The 26704-nt window shown below is 32.8% G+C and overlaps 1 protein-coding gene across 6 annotated transcripts in view; it reads left to right on the top strand.

The window, feature by feature from the left end:
• LOC122005751 (E3 ubiquitin-protein ligase bre-1-like) overlaps window positions 1–26704 on the top strand; it is a 48372-nt gene that overhangs the window by 7220 nt on the left and 14448 nt on the right. For all 6 annotated transcript variants that reach the window (XM_042560936.1, XM_042560933.1, XM_042560937.1 and 3 more), the window contains one exon: window positions 10267–10342. In XM_042560936.1, coding sequence (XP_042416870.1) covers window positions 10267–10342 — 76 coding nt within the window. The remainder of the gene's footprint in view (window positions 1–10266; window positions 10343–26704) is intronic.

Below are 26704 nucleotides of genomic sequence, written 5' to 3'. Positions count from 1 at the left end.
AGAAAGTCAGAATTGCATCTATTGAGCTAAATTTCGAGAGACATGTTTAAGATGGTATGCGCATGTACTTAGACGACCAATAAATGCTCTAGTTAGGCGATGCGAAAATATAACAAACACGCATATTAAATGAGGAAGAAGAAGATAAAAAAAAAACTTTGTTAGCAACAATAAAACAAAATAAAATTTATTTAAATATATATGATGATATAGTAGGAGATAGAGAGCTCAATAGCGTAAAAAGATTCATATACCGAACCCTACCTAGTAGGATAAGGTTTGGTTGTTGTTATTTTGATAAGAACGAGAAAATTAAAAAAAATATATAATAGCCAAGAAAGAAACTAAGAAAGTAGTGAATGAAGCAAAGAATGAAACTTTTGAACGATTATATAAAAAATTAAATACAAAAGAAAGAGAAAGAGACATTTATAGAATAACTAAAGTGAGAGAAAGGAAGATAAAAGATCTTATCCAAATAAAATGTATTAAAGATGAATATAATAGAGTACTAGTAAATGATGAAGAAATAAAAGAGCGGTGGAAGAGGTATTTTTATCAACTTTTAATGACGATTTTTAACTTAGATAATTTAAGTAGGTTAAATGAGTATAAAAATTTAAAATTTTATCGTAGAGTTCAAACTTCAGAAGTATACCAAACTTTAAATGAGATGCACAATGGAAAAACTGTTCGACCCGATAATATTCTGATAGAGGTATAAAAGTGTTTAGGGAAGCAATGAATGATTTATAAAATTATTTAACATGATATTGAAAATGAAAAAAAAATACTTACTCAATGGAGGGCAAGTAGTTCCTTTATATAAGAATAAATGAGACGTACAAAATTATGTAAACTATAGGAGTATTAAACTAATAAGTCATACCATAACTTTTGAAAACAAGTAATAGAAAAAAGATTAAGGAGATCATGGTGACCAAAAATCAATTTGTATTCATGTTTGGAAGGTCGATAATAGAAGATATAAATTTTACTAGACAACTAATTGAAAAATATCAGGAGAAAAAACAAAATTTACAAATAGTATTCATAACTTATAAAAAGTTTATGATAGAGTCTCAAGAAAAATTATATGGAGAATTCTAGAAAAGAGAGATGTTAGCGTAACATATATTGAACTAATTAATGATATATGCGAGGATGTAACGACTAGAGTAAAAACTTCAGGCGGAGTAACTAAATTATTTTCAATAAAGATAGGGTTATATTAAAGATCAACTCACGGATTATGGACGAACTCACTACACACATTTAAGAAATAATACCGTGGTGCATGTTGTTTGCAGATAATATTATTTTGAAACTAGAATCTTGGCGGGAAATACTAGAAAGGAAATGTTTTAAACTTAGTAGAATAAAGACAGAATATATGGAATTTAAGTTTAACAATATTAGATGTAATGAGATAATTGTTAAGATAGGAGATGATGAGTTATCCAGAATCAAGAGCTTTAAATATTTAGATCATTTTTGTAAAACGATGGAGGAATTGAGAGAGATGTCTTACATATAATACAAGCAGTATGATTGAAATAGAGGGGAGCGTCGGACGTTTTATGTGATCGTAAAGTACCTCTAAAATTTAAAGAAAAGTTCTACAAAATCTCACCTGCTATGTTATATAGAGCTGAAGTTGGGTTATGATTCGAGCACATGAGCAGAAGATGAGAGTTGTAGAGATGAGGATGTTAAGGTGGATGTGTGGACATGTGAGGATGGACATAATAAGAAATGAGAGCATTCGAGAGAATCAGAGTTCCATCTATTGAGGGTAAACTTCGAGAGACACGTTTAAGATGGTACGAGTATGTACTTTGATGATTAATAAATGCTTTAGTTAGGCGATGCGAAATTATGACAAACACACATATCAAACGAGGAAGAGAAAGACTAAAAAAGACTTAGGGGGCGTTTGGTTCTCTCCTAGGAATCGGAATGGGAATGAGTATCATAGTATTATGGAATGGGAATGGATATGGGGTTGGGTATCATTCTTAAAAATGATGTTTGGTTAGTTAAATATTTTCAATCGGAATGAACCTAAATTTCCTTTTTTACCCTTACAGGAAAATAAGAGAAAAAATTTGATGGCAGAGAAAGTTGAATGTGAGAGAAACATATGATGAGAGAGAAAGTGTGATGAGAGAGAAAGTATGATTTGAGAAAATGAGGAGAGAGTGCATGATAGGAGAGATTGAGAAAAGAAAAAGTATGATGAGAGAGAAAAAGTGATGGGAAAAAATGAAGAGAGAGAAAGTATTATGAGAGAAAATGAAAGAGTGAGGAGAGAGAAATATGATGAGAGAGAAAGTGGGTTGAGAGAGAAAGAGTGATGGAAAAAATGAAGAGAGAGAAAGTATGATGAGAGACTGGGAAGAGAGAATATATGTTGAGAGAGAAAGAGTGATGGAAAAAATGAAGAGAGAGAAGGTATTATGAGAGAAAATGAAAAAGTGAGGAGAGAGAAAGTATGATGAGAGAGAAAGTGTGTTGAGAGAGAAAAAATAAAGAGAGAGAAAGTGTGATGAGAGAAAATGCGAGACTGGGAGAGAGAAAATATGATGAGAGAGAAAGTATGCTTAGAGAAAAAGTGTGATTAGAGAAAATAAAGAGAGAGAAAGTGTGATGAGAGAAAATGAGGAGAGAGAGTATGCTGAGAGAGATTGAGGAGAGAGAAAGTATGATGAGAGAGAAAGTACGATGAGAGAGAAAGTACGATGAGAGAGAAAACATGATGAAAAAATAAGTAGAAAATGTGTAATAGGAGAGAAAGTGTGATAGAAGAGAATGAAGAGAGAGAAAATAAGGAGAGAGAGTATATGATGGGAGATAATATAGAGAGAGAATGAGGAGAGAGAAAGTATCTTGAGAGAGAAAATATGATGATAAAATAAGGAGAGAGAAAATATGATGAGAGAATGTGAAATTAAAAAAAATTGAACAAATATATTAAGGATATTTTTGTCTAAAACTTAATTTACAATCCTATTCCATCAAAACCCAAGGGAGGGGTGGGTTTCATCCATACCCAAATTTTTGGGTTTCATTCCAAAATCTTGATTCCATTCCCATTAACCAAACACAAGGTTTGGGAATGAATCCATTCCCTCATTCCCAAACCCATAAACCAAACGCCACCTTAGTTAGCAATAATAAAATAAGATAAAATTTATTTAATTATATACAATGATATAGTAGGAGATGCTCAATGGTATAAAAAAAATCCATATAATCGATCCTACCTAGTGAAATAAGTCTTGGTTGTTGTTGTAAATTTACTTTTGAATTTTGAGAATTACTTATTTTTAAAAATATTTTTTTATAAAAATTTAATGAGCATTATTTTATAAGAAAATATTGAAATATAAATTAAACATCTCAAAATATAAACCATATTTAATAATCAAATATTAATAAAATTAATATATGTTTATATTTAAAATTTTTTAAAAATATCGAAACTATCACATTATTCGATACCGAAACCATATTGTTTTGGTTCGGAACCAAAATCTTAGCACAGGTTGAGATTTTAAATCTATCAGTTAACACCTTTCTTTTCTAGAATTCTTCATATAATTTACCTTGAGACTTTATTATAATCTATTTTTTAACTTGACAAATTTCATGTTTATGTCTTGCTTCTGTTTCTGATATTTTTCAATTAGTTATACGAGATGTATAACTTGTTTTTATATATATAATTATCTATTACTTTTATTTTGAAGGGGAGCCTTGACATAATAGTCATAGTTTCAAGTTTCGAATATAGCCTCTTGCAAAGTAAGGTAAGACTGCGTACAATAAATCCTTCCCCGTAACTTCGCATTAGCGGGAGCTTTGTGCATGCTTTTTATTATTTACTATTTTATTTTAATTGTTTATCAATATTAGAGTTAATATTATCACCCAAAATTATCATCTGTTATTACATATTAAGATCATTTTCTATTATTACTCTTCAATCGACATGAATAGACAATGGTATAAATATCAATGTATAAATGTCACAAATGATATAAGTATAAATATCTATAAATGTCACGAATAACGTAAAATCAATTAAGAAATGAATCACGAGAGCAGTGGAGCTAGTGTCTTAGTGTAATAATTTGATGTATGGGCGAAAAACCTCCTCATCAATGAAATACAAGGATTAGCGCCCTCACATAAGTAAATACTATCTGTGAGTGATCACTCACTACCACACCAACCCGTGGGTGATCAACTTCTTTAGTATAAGACTATGTTAAGAATTTTCACTTTTTAGTATTATTTTCCTTTATTTAACATCTTTATTATTTTATTTTTTGTTTTTTTAGCACACTTTGTTTTAATTTCATATATTATCCGTTAGTCTATCCTACCAACCTAAATCAAATTTTTAACTTAAATTATGTTAACTTAATTAGGTATCTTTATAGTGTCAGTAGATGAGAATTATCCAACATGAAAAAAATATAAGTATCTACATCTAGAACATTAAGGGGGCGTTTGGTTCTTTCCTAGGAATAGAAATCGGAATGGGAATCATTGTATTGTGGAATGGGAATGGGTATGAGCATGGATATCACTCTTAAAAGCAATGTTTGGTTAGTTGTATATCTTCTATCGGAATAAATCAAAGTTTCCTTTTTTACCCTTAAAGGAAAATAAGAGAAAAAATTAGATGTGAGAGAAAGATGAATGTGAGAGAAAAATATGATGAAAGAGAATGATGAGAGAGAAAGTATTATGAGTTGGAAAGTGTGATAAGAAAGAATGAAGAGAGAGAAAGTGTGATGAGAGAAAATGAAAAAAGAGAGTGTGATTGGAGAGAGCATGATGAGAGAAAATATGATGTGAGAGAAAGTATGATAGGAGAGGATGAAGAGAGAGAAAATATAGTGAGAAAAAATGAGGAGAGAGAGTGTGATGAGAGAGATTGAGAAGAGAGAAAGTATGGTGAGAGAAAAAGAAAACAGTAAATATGATGGGAGAGATTGAGGAGAGAGAAAGTATGATGAGAGAGAAAGTGTGTTGAGGAAAAAAGGAGTAAGTGTGATAAGAGAGATTGAGGAGAGAGAAAGTGTGATGAGAGAGAAAGTGTGTTGAGGAAAAAAGGAGGAAGTGTGATAAGAGAGATTGAGGAGAGAGAAAGTATGATGAGAGAGAAAGTGTGATGAGAGAGAAAGTGTGTTGAGGAAAAAAGGAGGAAGTGTGATAAGAGAGATTGAGGAGAGAGAAAGTATGATGAGAGAGAAAGTATGATGAGGAAAAAAAGAAGAAAGAGAGTGCGATGGAAGAGATTAAGGAGAGAGAAAGTATGATGAGGAAAAAAAGAAGGAAGAGAGTGCGATGGAAGAGATTGAGGAGAGAGAAAGTGTGATGAGAGAGAAAGTGTGATGAGGAAAAAAAGAAGGAAGAGAGTGCGATGGAAGAGATTGAGGAGAGAGAAAGTATGATGAGAGAGAAAGTGTAATGAGAAAAAAAGAGGAAAGAGAGTGTGATAGAAGAGATTAAGGAGAGAGAAAGTGTGTGATAAAATGATGAGAGAGAAACTATGATGAGAGAGAAAATATAATGAGAGAGAATAAGGAGAGATAAGTGATATGAAAGAAAAAATAAATAAATATATTTTGATATTTGATATTAATGGAGAAAATTTTAGTTTTAAGTCAAGGGTATTTTTGGAATAAGGGAATATTTTTATTGATGAAAATAGGTAATGGCTCATTGAAGGGGAGGTACATGGGAATGAGTTATTACCCAATTTCAAGGATTCATTCCCTTATTTGTATTCCTATTCTTATAATCCAAATATTAACAATGGGAATCAATGATTCTCATTCCCATTCCCCACTCCTATTACCCCCTAAGTAACATGTAAGATCAAGCAATTTAATGAAAGTTATCATCGAAGAGAAATTTAGAATACAACAACTAACAACAATTAAGCCTTATCACACTAGGTGAGGTTGACTACTGAAGGGAAATTAAAAATATTCATTTTTTAATTTTGAAATAATTTTTTTAATTTTAATTTCCATATGAAATCCACATGTGAACATAAAATAACATTAATTTTTTATCCTTTAATGATTTAATTGTTTTATAATCTATTTTGAAGGGAAGCATTTGTGCAATGATAGAGTTGTTGTCATAAGGTTGCTTACATTAGACCCAATATGGTCCCATCCTTCCTCGATAGTGCTATCAAACGGGCCAATGCGGGGTGAGCCAATCTTCTAAAAATTTGTCATATGGCAGGTTGTGAATTCCCAACCCAAGGCGGGTCAGCCCATGAGCCCACTAAAAAAAAATAAAAATAGAAAATGCAAAAATTTTAAAGTTTGGATTTTGGATTAAGCAAGTCAAGCAACTCATTGAATTTTCCACTTTAGTTTTAAATATTAGAAGATGTTTTTTCCCAAGCCGTGAGCCAACTCGAGCTCACCATGGGCCCGTGCTTGTTGCAGGTCTACGAAGAGGGGCCGCTTAGATCCGTCTTAAAATGAGTTGATAAAATTTCAACCTAATTCGTTTAAATTGTTTGGCTGGGCGAGTCAACCCAACGCGCTTACCCAAATTGATGACTCTATTCCTCAGGATCCTGTAGTGGCGGAAGCTTCACACATCAGGCAACCCTTTTTTTTTTTTATAACCCATTTCACTATTTTAAATATTACTTTAATCCCTTTTTCAAAAATAATTGTACAAGCATATATACTCTATTTTATTTATCTAATCATGCACAAAGACATCAAAGATAAATTTACCTACCTATCTATACAGTGTAAAAAGTAGTGTGGTAAGTCACTATGTTCCACTCGAACTTATCTATAAGTACAATATGAAAATAACTTAGAAAATTTGAAATAATATTTTGATGATAACACAAAATTCTTAACATTATTAGAGGTACATAGTCAATACATAAAATTTGACCTTGTTAACATGATATAATCCCATTCCTACACAAGACATATATCACAATCAAACAATAATTTAATTTTCAACTTCCCATTCTAAATTAGGTCTACCAACTTAAATTGGAAATATAATAGAATACTTATCTCTCTCAACCAATGAAATGAGGGAGAGATTTCATTGATATGAAATGCTTGAGCCAGTTAAACCAAATTAAATATAGTGATATGAATCAATTACTTCTCTAATATCATTCATACAATTTTACCTTTACTGCTGTCGTGGGAATGATAACCTCGTTGAGTGAAGGTTTGAAAATGAGTAAAGTCAGATAGCCGGCATGACCTTTCCTTTTGGCAACAGCGATGAACAAGGAGACAAGGGAGGGCTGGTGGTTCTCGCCCTTGGCTTTAGCAGCCAGGAACAGTGGATGGCTGCGCTTGTTACAAACAGCAGCAACAATACCTGCTACTCACGTGCTGCTGTTGTCTGGAAATATTGAAGATGTCTCTGTGAAGAGAAGAATTGCTGGAATCTGGTGCTGTTCCTGGAAATCAAAGAAAACAAGTAGCTGTTGGCCGAAGAAGAAAAAGAAGCTGCTTGGGTCTATGGAAAGAAATGAGTATCTGTGTAGGAGATGCCCTGTTGCTGGTAAAACCAGAAAGGAGGAAAGAAAGCTGCTGCTTGTTTGCTAAAGAAACTGGAAAAAGAGAGTGCTTCTGTAGACATTGGTACTGAAATTGTTGTAGACTAAGTTGTTGGAGAAGAGAAAAGGAAACCTGCTGCTGTGTTGCTGGAAAGAGGGCAGGTTGCTAGTCTCAATGACTTGATAAAACAAAAGAGTTAGGGCTGCTGCAGGATCTTGTGCTGGAAGTGAGGAAGGAGGAGAAGAGGGAGAAGATGGCTGCTGGAAATCCAGAGAAGGTGCTGTTGCTGCTGGGAAGAAAAAGGAGTAGGGGAGAAATAGAGAGGAGAAAGAAGAAGAAGAAAAGGGAAGGGGAGTTCAACGCAAGGATAGGAGGAGAAGGAGGTGGCGGTTCAGTGGTGGAAGAGAAAAGAAAAAGAGAAAAGTCTTCTCAAATTTTCTCTACTTTGTTTTAAATTGATTGAACTACTTTAACCCATTAAAAATTTGGTTTAACCATAATTTAGCTAAATCAATTCTAAATTAACTCTGGTTTGAACTCACGTAACCCTTATTTCAACTGCTACCCGATGGATTTGATCCAAGCGCAATCCGACTTCAACTTGACACCCACATTCCGTGTTGAACTATCTGGTTCATTTTATTTTGTCGATGTTAGAAAAACTCAAGTTTGATGCTTTAGCAGTTCAAAATATTATTATTTATTATTATTTTGTTATCACTTTTAATTAATTTTTTTATGAAAGTATTTAACAAAAATGGTCTTTTTTGGATGCTTGGATCTTATTTCAAGTTTATATGGAAGGGGCTAGAATTCTATTTATTGAATCATCCTAAGTTAATAATATTTTTCTTCTTTGTGAGTTGAGACCCCACCTAGTGGGATAAGTCTTTGTTGTTGTTGAGAGGTTGTAGTTTTGGCTGCATTATTAGTATTTGTTGCATTAATCTAGGATAATAACATAATACTAGAATTAGAAATCAATTAAAAAATTTGAAATTTTTATAGTTTATAAATTCATGTAAGTTTTTAAATTTTATTTTATTTATTTTATATAGTTTTAGAGAGAAATCAGGTTTTAAAAGGTTCATTGTATTTTTAGAGATAAAATAGATTTTCTTAGATGACTTGTCCTTATTTTGAGTCTATAAAAGGGGATAGTATGTATTGAATAATATTGAGTTTAATACATTTTTCCTCTTCGTGAGTAGAGACTTAGTGCTTTTGGCGACATAATTAGTTTATTCTAGATCAATCAAGCAGAATGATGCACTTAAAGAATTGGGGATCAATTCAAAATTATTCTTTTTAATTTATAGTTTGCAAAACTGTAAGTATTTAAATTTCAAAAAGTTTTTTTTAATAATTTTTAGAGGGAAATTAGATCTTTTAAAGGCTTAATAAGTTTAGAACTTTTTCTTAAATGTTTTAGTCTCACCTTGAGTCTATAAAGGGGATTAGGATCCTATATGTTAAATAAGTTTGAGATTCATAATATTTTTCCTCTTTATGGGTCAACAATTTGATTTGTAGATATACATGATTAGTTTGTGTTGCATCAATTGTGGAGAATGGCACACTCCAAGGATTGGAGATAAATTTTAAAAAGTTCCTTCTAAAATTTTATAGTTTTAAATACTCTATGTTTTAAAATTTTAAATGTTTGTTATATAGTTTTTAGAGGGAAGTTAGGCTTTTTAAGGTTCATTACAATTTTAAGAGATGATATAAACTTTTTTGGTTGACTTGGTCTTATTTTGAGTTTTAAAAAGTGATTAGGATTCTATTAAATAATTTTGTAGTTAATAATATTTTTTTTTTTGCTGTTAATGAGTTGAGAGTTTGAATTTTTAACAACATGATTAATTTGTGCTCTTGTTTACGACTATAACTTAGATCTCTTCTATGTATCAACTTGATTGAGTTATCTGTTTAGCATATACCAAATATCTATATCATAATCAAGATAAAGATAAGTGGTTGAAATGGAGAGGTGCTTTTGTAGTCGTGTAATAGTGATGTGCCTCTTAGGATAAAAAAAGATATTTTAAGATTGTGATGTAACCAATTTATTGTGTAGTTTGAAAAACTATCTATCTAAAAGGAAAATGTAGAAAGATAGGGATATTAAAATGTAAGCATAGGATTGCTAGAAGATACAAAGTTAAAAGTATTACTATCCGGGAGCAATTAGGCATAGCTTCAATACATGAATAAATGAGAGAGGTTAATATGGTCTATACATGATCAAAGATTATCGATATATTCTATTTCTAGAGATGTTGAATCAATTATAATTGATGATGTTGATGGGTGGGAGACCAAAGAAAAGTTGAATCTATTGGACTGAAGCTATATGATAAAAAAATAGTGAATGCAATAAAAAATAATTTAATTGATTTGAATATTATTTTTTAGGTATCATTGTATAAAATTCAATGAAGGAATAAGCTTCATGTTAACCAACCCTAAGTATAATAAAGGAAATGGGTGAATTAGAGAACAAATTTTGAAAATCCAACTCGTAATGTGGAACATTTACTAGACTAAAAATGCTGCTACTATGACTGATGACTGTGAAGTTTGAATACCTATAGTCTTCTCTTGCTGGATGTATTGTACTCTATCAACTCTTTCAATTGCTTGTGATATTATTGGTTCAACATTTATAGTTACATTGTTTTAGGCAAGGAACCTTTCTAGGAGAAATCAACCTTCAACAGTATTCCTGGATGAAGAACTTGACACTGACCCAAGATCAGGTTTGTCTTCTTTGTTCTGCCATCATGTCATTGTTATCCCATGGCATCAACTTTAAAACATTCTGATAATTTTTCTGTAAAACCCATCATAATATCCAACACTTTGTTACGACTTAAGATTGTTAAATGTTCACAGTTAATCAACTGCTTCTTAAAATGTCATAAAATTATTACTTTTCTTAATGACTTTTATTTTGTTAATAATTAGTTTGCTTTTGACTGCAATTTCATTAGTTAGCACAGAGAAGGTTCTCCTGATAGTTGATTATTTTTGTTTCAATATAGAGAAGTAGAATAATGATTAGGAATGCTATGCGGTCAATGCAGTTTCTGATACAGTTCAAGGGCTAGCTTGTAAGTGGAACTTGATTTTACATGTGTTTGTAAATCGTGAAGAGATGGCAATCTGGAGTTGTTTGTGATGCTTGACAAGTCTATTCGTCACAACATGGTTGTTAAAATTAATAGTTTAATCAATCTCAGATTGCCAGTGTGGCCGTCAGGTATTATGGTGCAACATTAAGTATACAAGTACACTAGCATTTTCAATAATGTTCCTTTTTTTTTTTATTTTCAAGAAAAACAAGTGGACAAAGTTGTTCACTTGCTTATTGCCAGAAAACCAGAATTCATACAGGTTACAATCCTGAAAAACCGTCATCTGTGATGGTTTGTAAACATGAAAACATATCAGTACAAAATGGAATTTGCTTTAGGGTTAAGCAGCCTATTGCTACCTCGATAATGCTGCAGCCTACAGAGCAGCAGGTAACATCATTGTTGAACTGAGGGAACACTCCTGCTCCAGCTGGCCAATGAGTCCAACCAAATGTCTTGCTCATTATAGAAACCACACCTGCACCGAGTCAATCAAATTGCATAGAACAAGCTTGGATTAATGTGGTGGAAATCCTTGAACAATTACTTGGTAAGCTTGCATACCGATCTAATCACTCCTGTGGTGAGTAATAGTAATTTAATTGAAAGAAAGAACTCAAGGTCTACCATCATAATTAAGCAGCTTTGCAAAAGAAGAATATATGCTGTGATTCAACATAGCTTGGTTGGCTATTGGCTCATAGCGCATATAAGGTGCATGGAAATGCCAGCATGCTTTTAGATAAGAGCATCTATTATATTCAGTTTCCGATGGAGCATGAATTGTACACAACACGGTCTATACCCCATGAACCTAAAAAAATATTAGCATTGACTTTGTCTTAGGATTTTCTCGTAACCACTGGAGCCATGACTTAATTTTAGTAGTAGTAGACTAATTTTTAAAAATGGAACATTTTATTCCATACAATAAAACAAATGATACATCACAAATAGATAAATTATTCTTTAGAGAAGTCATCCGATTGCATGGGTTACCAACAACTATAGTGTCAGATTGGTAGCTATTTTTGGAAAACCCTATTGAAGTTATTTGCGACCCAACTTAAATCCTTTTATGCCTCTCATCCATAAATTGATGGTCAAATTGAGGTTGTTCATTGCAGCAAAGGAAATTTATTAAGGTCTTTAGTGGGTGAAAAATCAGGTATTTGAGATTCAATTTGCCACTTGCCGAATTTTCTTACAATAATTCAACTAATAGATCTAACAGTCATAGTTCATTCGAAATTATGTATGGGTCGAAAGCTCATCAATGTATTGACCTGTTTCTCATTCTTCTGAGCCAGCTGAAAGTTTTATTGAGAGCATTAGGGAGATTAATGTTGATGTTAGGACGAAAATTGCGCTGAGTAATAATGAGCCTTATAAAATTCAAGCTGATACACATTGTAAGTTTAAAGCCGATGCACATTGTAGGTTTAAGGAGTAAAAATGTAGGAGATTATATGCTTATCCGCATTAAAATCCTTCAAAAAGCTTCATGCCCACTCCTCTGGTCTATTTCAAATTTTGAAAAATTGACACTAATGTGTATGTTGTTGACTTGATAATTTTAACATTAGGTACCTACAGAACCTTAATACCATATTGGGGAATATTCGAGCCTTTTTTTTCTGTTGATTTGCCTGAAGGACGTGTACCTATCGTGTCACTTCTGACACTCCCATCCGTACACAACCTTCTCATCATATTGAGACCATATTAGACCATCAAATAGTGATCTTCCCAGATGGAAGCACTCATCGATACCAAGTTCGTTGGGGAAGAACTTTGAAAGATTGATAACACGTGGATCACCGAAGATGAACTTTGAAGCTTCTCTCCCAAGATTCTAGAAAAAATGGAGCAAAGACTACATGCTTCAGCTGAAGACGCGCACCAATATATTCTGTTGACAGACTTGATTTGTCCATTCATCTTTTGCACTTGACGGAGTCAAGAATTCTTTGGTTGGGGGAGAATAACATAGATAATAATTTAATTTTATTAAAAGTTATCTAAGTCATTAATTTTTATAATTTGTTAGAACTTTCAAAAAGTTCTTTTCTTTTTTTTAAAGAGTGAGTCAAGTTTTATTAGGATAATTAGGGTTTTATTAGAAAAAGTCTTTTATTTTATAAAGAATAAATAAAAGGAGTTGGGATTCCATGTAATGAACAAGTTGAGTTAATACAACTTCATTTTCCTTTTCTCTAGATGAGAGTCACTAGCTTTTCTTTGGATGAGGTTCGTGACTTCATTCATCTTCTATGTGCATCATATTCTTTCTAAATTAAAAACTCTACATTAGGCTCTCCGACTAAGAACTTAACTCTGTCTAATAAGGAATCACGATGATTTATCAATCAAGTCTTGGGATGCCTCCTATAAGTATGAAGCAGACGATTCGGACTACCTTTGTGGAAGATAGTTTGGGTGCCACTTGCTAAATCTTGACAAATAAATCTTGTGCCATCTGTAGTAGTTCGTTTAGAATCTATGGTAGGTGTTTCTAATGGACTCGATATCTTTTAGTGCTTTCATGAGGAGCTAACATTGTCCATGTATCATATGTCAATTGTGACAAGGGCAGAAGAGTGTCTCATATATAGGAGTACGGCCTGTGGGCAAATTAACTGGTAAATAAAGGGCTCAAATGACTCTCGATAAGAGTAATTCAGGTGATGAAAAATGTAAGCATTAAATTATTTTTTAAGACTAGTGGAGCAAGTATAAAATTTCTTATAGGAGTTTCAAAGAAATTGTTCAAGGCAGATGCAGTTAAGAATAAATTATCCTATGTTATATTTATCTGTGTATGATGTGTATCTACATAAAATTTATTATTCAATATAAGGTTTCTCTTAACATTGTGATGTATTCTCAAATACTCTTAGAAAACTCTCAATTGACTCAAAAGAGTAGAAGGTGGTAGGTTAAGAAATGGTTTGCAATGAAGTCAAATCGATCTCGTGACAAGTTTTAAACCCATAAACAACCTTTGAATGGACTTACCCATGTATCTAATTTTGTTAAGTAAATTTAACAGTGGGCAAGAGAATCTTAAATCTAGTTTTTCCCTTATCAAACATCTAAGTTAATTTCCTAAACTATGATTTACAACCTTAGTTCGTTTATTGATGAAATGTGAAAATTTGTATTCTAAACAACTTCATAAGGGCTTTTAAAGTAGTGACAAAATATCTAGATTTAATACTGTTGTTGTAGTAAGCTGTGCAATCTGACAAACTCGTTGAAAGATGATCTAGCTATATAAGATTGGTAAATTACTCTTATTATAAGGAATAAAATGAGCTATTTTAGAAAACAAATCTACAATCACTAAAATAAAATCATGACTATGATTGGTTGGAGGGAATCTTAAAATAAATCCCATACTAAGTTTTACCCATTGCTTACGAGGGATTATGGTGTTAGTGGCTAAATTTTTTAGCTTAGTTACTTGACATGTGCGACATTCTTATATAGTCCTAGCTATGTCTTGTCTACTTTGGCCTTTAAAACTTGTCTAAAACAAGAGCTATGATTTTCATTTTATCGAAATGTCTTGCAAGACCTCTTGCATGATTCACATATTGAAAGGTCCCTATTTGACATTTGGAGGATACACAAATGTGTGAGCCCTTAAATGTGCAACCTATATTATTCGCAAGTTTGATAAAATTATGAAGGTTTTGAAAGAATGTCTTGAAAAATTATTCCATCTTATTACATTGGTATATAAGGTGGCTATGAGTCAACTTAATGCGTCAATAGGTTTGTTATCTTTTACAGGTCAGTGCTTTAACATAAGGGTCCTATTTCCTATAAAAGAAGAAAAGAGGAGGAATACAAGGTAGGGGAAAAATATATCAAAAAAGAATTATAAAATACTTTCTATTCAATTATTTCTTTGGAGAGGAGGAAAAAAATATTGAATTTAAAAATTAATTTGTTAGAAGCATAACGAAATAAAAAGAGTAGCCCGGTACATGAAACTCTCGCCATGCAGGGTTTCGAAGAAGGATCCATTGTATGCAGCCTTATAATATTTTTTGCAAGAGGCTGTTTCTAGGATTCAAACCCGTGACCTTTAGATCACAAAGCAACAACTTTACCGTTGCAACAACTTTAAAAATTTATTTGTTTGAAGCATATCGAAATATTAATTAAAAATAGATTTGAAAAGAAACAATATTTTGGGATATATATATATATATATATATATATATATATATATATATAAACACCCAACCAATCAATCTAGTGTGTTTCATTCAACCATTTGTGACTAGATAGACTAGTACCATTTGGTCTTAGGTAATAATATGAATTCGTTTAGTAACAAGTAGTATGGTCATTGCCTTAGAACTTGGGCTATTGTGTGAAAATATCATATATGTATAGAACATTTGGGTTCCATTTAGTTTCTCGCTAAAGAAGGCAACATGGTGTCTTTCGTAGATTATGGTATCTCAAATTCTTAGTCTAGATACATTGCAAGTTATGTCAAATGGTTTAGAAAGCGATAACTGAGAATGATCCTTATCCTTTTTAATTTTTGAAGGAATAAAGAGGTCTATTTAGCCCAATGAAACTCCTATTTCCTTTTTAAGGAAATTTATTATGGGAGCTACGATGCTATTAAAATTCCTAATGATGATTCTTAAAGTTACAAAGCCATGAAAGCTTTGAACAGTGTTAATGCAAGCACATCATATACTAATGTTTTCTCTAATAAAGCTTTTCTTTAGGATTCCTTTGATTGTTGCAGTAGTGTGGAAAGTTTGGCAACTGTGGTCCATGAATAAGGTATATTGCATGTTGAACTGTCTGTAGAGGTGATAGTTGGTTAGGTAATTCTCTGGTAGGAGTTAACCTAATACTTGTCTAAGAGCTTTTTAATCTTAGGGAGATGATCTTTTGGTAAGGTACTAGGGAAAACATTAAGGTTTTGTGCTACTAAGGCTACTACCACTTCTGAGTTTTTTCTTTTTCAAATTGAGATTGTGTAAGAAACTGAAGGGACTATCTCAAAGACTGGCTCGCTAGATCATGGTTTGACTAGGTTAGGCTTGTGCGATAACAACATGACATATTGCCTATTGTGTTTAAAGTCATAGGTGTTTTCTCTCCTTTAGTGATGCAAGATCAATCCAACATGACCATTTGAATTTCAAACGGTCATAACTTTTTGACTCGGAACTTGGTATCAGACTTTGTCGGTAGTTATGCGCGCAGAATTTGAAAATCTACATTTGTTACTGACACTATAACTGTCAATTTTCGGGCCCACATTCCAACGTTTAAGCCCTCATTCGAGCCTTCAAAGATTTTATTACTATTTTTTAGTAATTTCTATTTTTATGGTGTTTAGGATATTTTTGATATTCCTAGTAATTATAAGTCATAGTTTATAATAATATCCTATTTTATTAATCTTAATTTATGTTAAGAGATTTTCTTTTCTGGAAATATTTCTTTTATTATAAGATTGGAATTGAGGTCCATATATTATAATTTCTTTTCTTTCTTTGTCTTAGGGTCTAGAGTTTATATAAATACCTATTTAGTTGTACGAGGAATCATCCCTCAATTATTAATAAAGTTTCTTTTTTTTAGCAAACGACATTTCTCCTTATTTTCTTCAGATTCTCTTCTTGTCTTCTCCTCTGTTTCCCCTTCTCGTTAGCACACGATAATCGTTGTCTGCCCGACGTTATTTAGTGAGTTATATATACAGAGATTGTAAAGACAAGACCTTTTAAGGAAGATATGCACAACATTATGGGGAGGACATTGCACTAGTTTTTGTTAGTGTGAGAGCTCATCGTAATAGCGACTAAATATCTCTATGTGACTAAGAGAACTTTCTATTTGAGGCTAGTGTGAGTTAGATTTTGAAAGAGCCTGTATGAAAACTATATTCATTTTACTGTCTAAAGACTCTTGTATGTTATATCTTATATTTTGCATAAGTATGAAAAATGTTAATGTGTTTCAACAATCGTGATATGGATAAGATGAGACACTATGTGAAGTTAGACCTGACCAGAGCTCATCGCAATAGTAACTAAATACCTCTATGTGATTGAGCAAGAACTTTTTATTTTAGATTCTAGTATGAGTTAGATTTTGAAAAGAGCCTGTATGAAAACTATATTCATTTCACTGTCTAAAGACTCTTGTATGAAAAATGTTAATGCGTTTCAACAATCGTGATATAGATAAAGATGAGACACAGTGTGAAGTTAGACTTGATCCTGGGTAGGGTTCGGGCCCGACCAGGCCCGGGACTGAGATACTATGAAGTTATACCTAACCCCGGCCTAGGTTTGGCCCGGACCCGGCCCGGGCCCGTAATTGGGTCAACGACCCGGTTGTCCTTTGACCTGGGTCGCTAGGTTGAACCGACCCGGTAGGCCCTTAAAACGGACGAACCATCGCTTTGGCTTGTTGAGTTTTTTTTTTTTTGCTTTTGTTTTAGTCGACAGTTTATAGTCGTTGGGGGTGGGGGGTGTTTTTTGGGTATTCTTTTCAACGGTTAAGATCATTTGACCATTTTTTTTTATCAATGACTATAATTAGTGTCCATTATTATCCAAACTCTATAAATAGGGAGTTTATTTTATTATTTTCATACACATCTTCTTTACTCATTTTCAATTTCGCATTCTCTACATGTTTTTAACTCCAAGTTTCCATTTCTACGCACTTTCGTTTCTAATTTTAAACTATAATGGAAAGATGCCGTGGAGGTTCATTATCTCGATCTTAGAGGGGAAAAGAAATAATGAATCCGTACGAGGACCTTAACATTCAATCTACAGATTATGAGACCGAGCACCTTCTGATTCCAACACCTGAAACATAAGGAAGTACCGATGTAATTACTTCTAAGTTTCGGGTAATTCCTCTAAAATCTTCTATTTTCACTAAACATTTTGAGAAAGTCACTCTTCCGTCGGGAGAATTGCGTGCAAAATGTAAGCATTTCCTACAAATTCCAAGTCGGCGGCGGCTATGGGTCGTTAAAACGAAACACCCGATTGTAAACAAACAATGACATTAACATCATAGTATTTCTTTAGTTAGTACATAATTTTAATTTATTTTTAATTCGATAATAAATTAAGAATAATAATTTAAAACTATTTTAACTCCGCCCACGATTGGTCATGGCTGGTCCCAAGCCCGGATAAAGGAGGAGGGTTGCGTTAGGTTGCCAGCCAGCGTCAAAACTATGACAAATATTCAATGAATGCATCCATTAAATTATTGTGCTAATGCTAGGATGTTCCCCGGAAGGAACGCGTTGCAAGGTCCGACTGTAACGTCTCGGTAAGGACCGCTACATCTCCAGAACTCGGGTGGACTCCTAAATATGCAAGAGTTCGCGTTACAGGGTCCGACTGTAACGTCTCAGCATGAACCACTACATCTCCATGAGAACTTGGATATAGTATTAAATAGGCAAGAGTTCTCACACAATATGTTGGATAAGAACAAATATGATAGGAAAACTAACACGGAATATAGGAATTCTCACTGATAAATCAATGGAGGTAGTAGATTTGATAATTAGGAAAAAAATTAGTATTTTGTATGTACAAGAGACAAAATGGACAGGCGTTAAGGCAGATATGATAGAGAACTTGAGTTTTAAGTTATGGTACACTAGAGAAAGTAAAGTAAGAAATAGAGTGAGTATTATTGTAGATAGTTTGTTAAAGGATGAAGTTGTAGGAGTAGTTAAAAAAGAAGATAGAATTATAACCCTTAAAATAATAGTGGCGAAAGAAACTATGAACATAATTAGCGTATATGCATCACAGGTAGGATTAGATGAAGTTACCAAATCAAGATTTTAGGAGGACTTAGATGAAATATTACAAAATATTCCACCAAATGAAATGATTTTAATAGGAGGTGATCTAAATGGACATATCGGAGTGAAAAATGAGGAATATGAGAGAGTACATGGGAGTTATGAGTTTGGAACGAGGAATGAGGAAGAGAAAACTATATTAGATTTTGCGATAGCATATGACCTTATATTATCTAATACGTTTTTTAAGAAAAGAGAAGAACACTTAGTCACATTCAAAAGTGGGAATAATAAATCGTAAATTAACTTTTTTATGATTAGGAAAAATGATAGAAAAATTTGTAAAGATTGCAAAGTCATCCTTGTAGAAAACTTAACTATCCAACATAAGTTAGTAGTGTTGGATATACGCCTCAAATATAGTATCAATAGAAAGAAAATATATACGATTCCTCGAATTAAGTGGTGGAAGTTAAAGGATGGGAAGCAAAATATATTTAAGGAGAAGGTAGAAGTATAAGCATTAGTTGAAATATACGATGATTCTAATACAACATGGGATAAGATGATATCAAAGTTGAAAATAGTAGCTAAGAGTGTACTCGGTGAGTCAAAGGGCATGCACCACTAAGTAAAAAATCTTGGTGGTGGAATGAGAAAGTACAAGAGAAATTGAAGGAAAAACGAATAGCTTATAAGGAATTATATATTTGTAAGAACGAGGAAAACTTAAAAAAATATACAATGGCCAATAAAAAAGCTAAGAAAGTAGTGAGTAAAGCAAAAAAATGAAACTTTTGAACGATTATATAAAAAATTGGATACAAAAGAAGTGGAAAGAGACATTTATAGAATAGCTAAAGTGAGAGAAAGGAAAACAAGAGATCTTAGCCAAATAAAATATATTAAAGATGAATGTAATAGGGTATTAGTAAACAATGGAGAAATAAAAGAGCGGTGGAAGAGGTATTTTCATTAACTTTTTATTGAAGGTTTTGGTGACCAATTTAAATTAGGTAATTTAAGTAGGTCAAATGAGCATAGAAATTTTAATTTTTATCGTAGAAGCAAACTTCAGACGTAAAATAAACTTTAAATGAGATGCACAATGAAAAAGCTGTTGGACCAGATGATATTCCGATAGAGGTATGGAAGTGCTTAGGGAAACAAGATATTTAATGACTTACAAAATTATTTAACATGATATTGAAAACGAAAAAATGCCTGATCAATGGAGGATAAGTACTCTAATTCCATTTTATAATAACAAGGGAGATGTACAAAATTGTGCAAACTATAGAGGTATTAAATTAATGAGTCATACTATGAAATTTTGGGAAAAAGTAATAGAAAAAAGATTAAGGAAGGAGACCATAGTGACAACAAATCAATTTGCGTTCATGCCTGAAAGATCGACAATAGAAACTATATATCTTCTTAGACAATTAATTGAAAAATATCGAGAGCAAAAACAAGATCAACACATGACATTCATTGACTTAGAAAAAGTTTATGATAGAGTCCCAAGAGAAATTATACGGAGAATTTTAGAAAAGAGAGGTGTTAGCCTAACATATATTGAATTAATTAAGGATATGTATGAGGATGTAACGACCAGAGTAAAGACTTCAGGCGAAATAACTGAATTATTTCTAATAAATATAGGGTTACATCAATGATCAGCTCTAAGTCCTTATCTTTTTACACTAATTATGGACGAACTCGCACATTCAAGACACAGTACCGTGGTGCATGTTGTTTGCAGATGATATTATTTTGGTAGATGAAACACGTGAAATAGTAAATGCTAAACTAGAATCTTGGAGGGAAACACTATAAGGGAAATGTTTTAAGTTTAGTAGATTAAAGACGGAATATATGGAATTTAAGTTTAGCAATATTAGAAATAATGAAACAATTGTTAAGATAGGAGAGGACGAGTTGCCCAGAATCGAGAAATTTAAATATTTAGGATCATTTTTGCAAAACGATGGAGGGATTGAGAGAGATGAGTGAAATGGAGGGGAGTATCGAGTGTTTTATGTGACCGTAAAGTATCTTTTAAACTTAAAGGTAAGTTTTATAAAATCGCAGTTAGACCTGTTATGTTATATGGAGTTGAATGTTGGGCTCTGACTCGAGCACATGATCAGAAGATGAGAGTTACAGAGATGAAGATGTTAAGGTGGATGTGTGGACATACGAGGATGGACAAAATAAGAAATGAGAGCATTAGAGAGAAAGTCGGAGTTGCATCTATTGAGAAAAAACTCCGAGAGACGTTTAAGATGGTACGCACATGTACTTAGACGACCAATAAATACTCCAGTTAGACGATGTGAAACTATGATAAATATGCATATCAAACGAGGAAGAGGAAGACCGAAAAAGACTTGATTAGAAACAATAAAACAAGATAAAATTTATTTAAATATAGATGATGATATAATAAGAGATAGAGCTCAATGGTATAAAGGATTCATACAGCCGACCCCACCTAGTATACATTTTAGTTTTGGATCTAAATGTACATTTGAAGATTTTTTATAAAGAATCTCTTATTCCATGTGCTAAATATGTTTCTAAGATTTCATTTACTCGTACAATTAAAAAATTAATAAAATAAAGAAAAAAGAATTTAATTGATAAATTTAATAAATTAAATAATAAAATTTCTTTATGTTATGATATTTGTAGTGAGGCAAATACATTCGTATATGGATATAACTTGTCATTGGATTGATAACTCTTGGAATCTCCAAAAGGATTGTTAGCTTATAGAGTTTTTAATAAATCATATACTGCTCATAACATTGCACAATTATTATGTTTAATTTTATAAGAATATGGATTAACTCACAAAATTTTTTCAATATCATTAGATAATGCTAAATCCAATACCGTTTGTATAGAAGAACTAATGTCATATTTTAAATTTATCTATTCAAAGATGGATTAAAAATTTTATAAAATCATATTAAACCAATTAGAATTGTAATTTTTATTTATGATCACATCCATCTATAATGGAACAATTTGGTAAGTTTTGTAAAACTAATAGAATGAAACTTAAAAAATTTTCACGTGATGTATCAACGCGTTGGAATTCAACATATCAATTATTACAAGATTCATTTCAATATAAAAAATTATTATGTTTATTTTTTGCACAAAATACTAATATTAATATATATTTATTTTTACAACAATGGAATATTTGTAGTAATATTTGTGAAAATTTAAAAGTACTTAACGATACAATCGAACAATTTTTTGGTGTTTATTTCCCATTCCTCATTTAATTTTTAAAAAATTTTCTAGTATAGTATTAATTGTAAATGAGCATATTAATAATGAATCTTATTGTATATTAGCAATGAAAATTAAATGAGAAAAATATTTTTATACTATTTTTGATATTTATTTATTTGTATTTGTTTTAGATCCTATTTCTAGGTTTAAATTAGAAGTTTATAAGAAATATTAACTTTGTATTATGATGTTTTAATTCTAATTAAAGATTCTTCTCTCGATTCAGTTAATATTATATATAATATTAGATTTTAGTTATATGATATTTATAATCAATATTATGTAAAATATGGAGTACAATCTAAAATTTTTGAAACATAACAAATTGTAGTAGTAATTTAAAACATACAAAAGTTCAACTATTATTAAAAGAACGAACAAAACGTTCACGAGGATCCTTAAGTTCTACACAGGAACTTGAGAATTATTTATGACTTCTTTTGATTTTAGTGAAGTAAATAGTAAAAATTTTGATATCCTAAAGTGACGGTAATAGAAGATTCAAAGCTTTCTCGTCATCTTCGTGATCGACAAAGAAATTTTAGCTTGTCCAGTATCAACTATTGCTGTGGAGCAGATGTTTAGTGCCGACGGTAACATATTAGATGAACGACAATCGATTTTGTCTCACGACTTATTGGAAGCTCAAGCATTACTCGATGATTGGACCAGAGCCTAGCAAAATATCATGCCCTAAAGGAGTCTCTGCCCGAGAAACGGACAATATCTCTCCACTTATGACAACATATGAAACCTAGATACGCCACACAACTATACAAGTATAATAACTACAGATCACACGACTAGAAACATACATAATCACGTAGAATAATAAACAATCCACACGACTGAAACAAAAACACAGCGGAAGACATAAGATAAGCCACATAAACCAAAAACAACTGATTACGAGCCGGCTCGATTTACTCAACATCCACCCAAAAACCAACAAAAGGTGCCTTGAGGCTAAATACCAAGTCCAAATCAAATTATTACAATGCTAAATCCTTAAAGTCTAAAGAAATGCAAGTAAATCAAAGGTAAAACAAAGATCGTCTTCAGATATGACGTGGGACCGATAGATAGAATACTCCAAGCGACTTTGCAACATTTACACGTCACCTGAGAAACATAAAACATACGTAGGGGTGGTGAGTTCAGGTGACTCAGCGGGTAATAGATATGATAGGACATGATTACTCAGTAGGGAAATAAGAATATGGTCATATATGACATAATAAGTGCATATAATTATAACTGATATAATAAATGCATATACCCAATCTGGATTTAACACACGATATAGTGATTAGTAAATTCACTAGGGATCAATAACATATCTACTTGTAATACCTGAGCAATACATGATAACATATACATGTATGATAAATGAACATATATGAATCATGACAACCATATGCAACAATTATAGCTCAATCAAATGCAGCATATTACAAGCATATGTAGATAGTATCTCCAAGTATGCATCACACATCATATGCACATGATCATGTATGTGTCACTCCTACACTTCACTCAAGCTACCACGACATCTGTGTGACCGAATGGGTAGACTGTGACAACTGCTCACGTCTCCAGCTACCATTACTCCTAAATGGCCAGTCAAGTAGGATGTTGAGTAAGTTGCTATTTGGAGATTGTCAAAGTTGCCTTTCTTTCAGAAAGGGTGGCTCGCCAGTGGCACGTGATGGAATCCCTGTAAAATCGATGGAAGTTTGGTTTTTCCAAAGAACGGGTCGTGTGTCTCCCCCGTGTCAGTGCTTACGTTAGTAGGAATATATATATCTATATATATACTAGTATAGGAAACTAGGGTGTAAAATACTAGGTTCAAATTCGCGAGAACCGACGATATTAAGCACATAGGAAGTGGTAACATAGGCAGTCAAAATGATAACTCCTATAGTACACATCATACACGTGTGCACACTACAACATATGCATAATCAACATGTTAACTCTTATAGTACACACCATACACGTGTATATACTATAGAGAGTTTAGATAACCAAAACTAAGATTGTATAATCAATAACTAGATCATCTCCAAGGTCAATTAGGTAATTATCAAGCATGGATAAATACGAATAGATTTAAGGTAAACCGACCTAATTCATCAATTAAAAATTATGCACCAAGTTCAATGAATTATAGAGGCCAAGATAGAAGTACACACCTCAAATATAGTGCGTGCCAAAAATAACTCCCACGTCAAGATGCTCGTCTCAAATTAGAGTCCTGATATATTTTATTTAGCTAATATCATATAAATTAAATATCTAAATAAAATCCCCAAAACTAATTAGGGTAACTCTAACCGAACACGCTCATTAATTAATCCCCAATTAATATTTAGGTCTCACTAATACAATTCGTTGCTTAAATTAAAGTTAGTCAAATTTAATCTTAATTAATTCATCCTCTTCATTAGATTAAGTTTAACTGTTGATTAACCTTAACCATTCCACAACCTAATTATATTAGGTTTATACATGAATTAATCCACCTTCATTGACCCTTCAAATTCCAATTAACATCATCAACTGCTAGTCATGGATTTATACTGTTAATTGAAACTAATAAGATTTAATCAATCTTTTAATTCAATGGAACTCATCCACGAAATAGTTAATTCCAAAGTCTAGTAGCCGCCCGTGATTTACGTCCTCCGTGTTGGCCCTGGAACGGGTTGGCGAGGGCGCTGGGGCGAGCATATTCGCCTTTAAGACACCTCCAAATTTTATCCTTCCTAAATCCATCACAAAATGAAACCAATCCACAATTAACTTAATCAACCAATCTCTTAACTGAAAATTCATATTCAATTAGGCTAATACTCACTTAAGCTTTACCTTAATACTCTGGTGTCAAAACAGTGGCCACACACGAAGGGAATGGCGATGGCAGGCTGGATTGGTCAGATCAGCTACAGCAGTGGTCGACTTCAACGGTGGTGGCGATAGTGAGATGGAAGGGGTGGTCGCGCATGCACAGAAGCCTCGTCGAGCTTGGGCGACACGTCCGGGCCTATTATCGGGTCCGGGCGATGCGTCTATGCCCTCGCGACGGGTCCGACGAGGCGTCTGTGCCCTAGTGACAGGTCTGACGAGGTGTTTTGGCGTTCTTACGCGAGCCTTCGAAGGAAATTTTGAAATCTAGGTTTTTGAAAACTTTACTTGATGACAGCAGCAATGGTGGCAGGCCATAGTGGCGGGCAACAGCGTGGGCGGTTGTTGGCAATAGCTGCGGGCGGCTAGCGACAGTAGCTGCGAAGCAGCTGCAGGTGGAAGGAGGCGAAGGCGGAAGGCAATTAAGGTTTTTTTTAACCTACTTGTTTTACCCGCCTTTTAAGGCTGCCTCTGACAAAAGCAGGTGGATGACCAACGCCTCTTGCCTAGGTACTGCTTAGGCGGGCCACCTACAACGCCATTTAGAACATCGACTCTAAGCGGCTGAGTAATTATGTATACCAATATCCCTCGCTCTATCAGTCCCTGCTCTACTAATCCTAGCTTGGAAAAACTCTGTACCAATTCTATAACTATAACTTGGTGATAAGCCAAAACTCCTCGAAATTTTCTACTTAAAGCATCTGCTACTATATTAACTTTCTCTAGATGATAGTTAATAGTGCAGTTATAATGATTCAAGAATTTCATTGTCTTCTCTATTTAAGGTTCAACTCCTTTTGAGTAAACAAGTACTTAAGACTCTTATGATCTGTGAAAATCTCAAAAGTAATCTCATACAAATAATGTCTCCAAATTTTTGGTGTGAAATGGATAGCTGCTAATTCTAAATCATGAACCGGATAATTCTAATGATCTCAAAACGGGTGTAGTTATCAGCTTTTGCTTAAGCTCCTGAAAACTGGCCTCACAAGCGATGATGGAAAAACCCTCAACAAGTCCCCGGTAATATCTAGCTAATATAGAAAACTATGAACTTTCTATACTGTCTTCGACTGCTCTCAGCTTGTAACAACTTGTATTTTATGTGGGTCCACTGATATATTTCTAGAAGATAGTCAAAATCCTATAGAAGATAGTCAAAATATGCATGCACTGAACTTCATATTGAGATGTTCTTGTCGAAGCATCTCCAGATCTATACTAAGTTGTTCGTGATCCACCTCGGATTGGGAATACACAATATCGTCAATGAAGACATTGACAACTGATCCAAATACTCTAGGAATACCCAGTTCATCAAGTTCATGAAAACATTTGGAGCATTGGTAAGCCCAAATAACATTATCAAGGACTCATAATATCCATACAATAGGCACACTCAACCGTAAGATTATTAATAACGGGTTTATATCTGATCATCAACTGTAAATCATCTATAAATATCACACACGTGCTACTCATGTCGCTATCAATGACAATTACTTAACAATAGATCATCAAATTAGATATCCACTACTAGGTCATCAGATCGTACATATCATAAAATTTTATTTCATCATATGTACCAATCCCAAATCATCCTTAACATCAAACAACCTTAATAGCTTCATGAGTAATAATAGAATTAAAGGAAATCATCCATCCTTCTTTTTGACAAAGAGTATCAGAGCTAGACCTGAAAATAACTCAATCACGAAGTCCACTTGACTTTCAGGTGGAAAGTTAAGGAGTTCATCTAGAAACATATCTAGATATTCTCGAACTATACAGATATCCCAGTGAAGTTATGTATTATCCTTGTTAAATCTCTTTAAGAATAGTAAATATCTTCGACATCATGAATTAGTAACTATTTGACTTATATTTTTGAAACAGAATATTCTTTCATTATTACTCTCGACGAATAC

Source organism: Zingiber officinale, chromosome 7B (genome assembly GCF_018446385.1).
Source record: "Zingiber officinale cultivar Zhangliang chromosome 7B, Zo_v1.1, whole genome shotgun sequence".
Lineage (NCBI taxonomy): Eukaryota > Viridiplantae > Streptophyta > Magnoliopsida > Zingiberales > Zingiberaceae > Zingiber > Zingiber officinale.
Note: the sequence above shows the minus strand (reverse complement) of the source record. Positions and strands in the feature narration are given on the sequence as shown.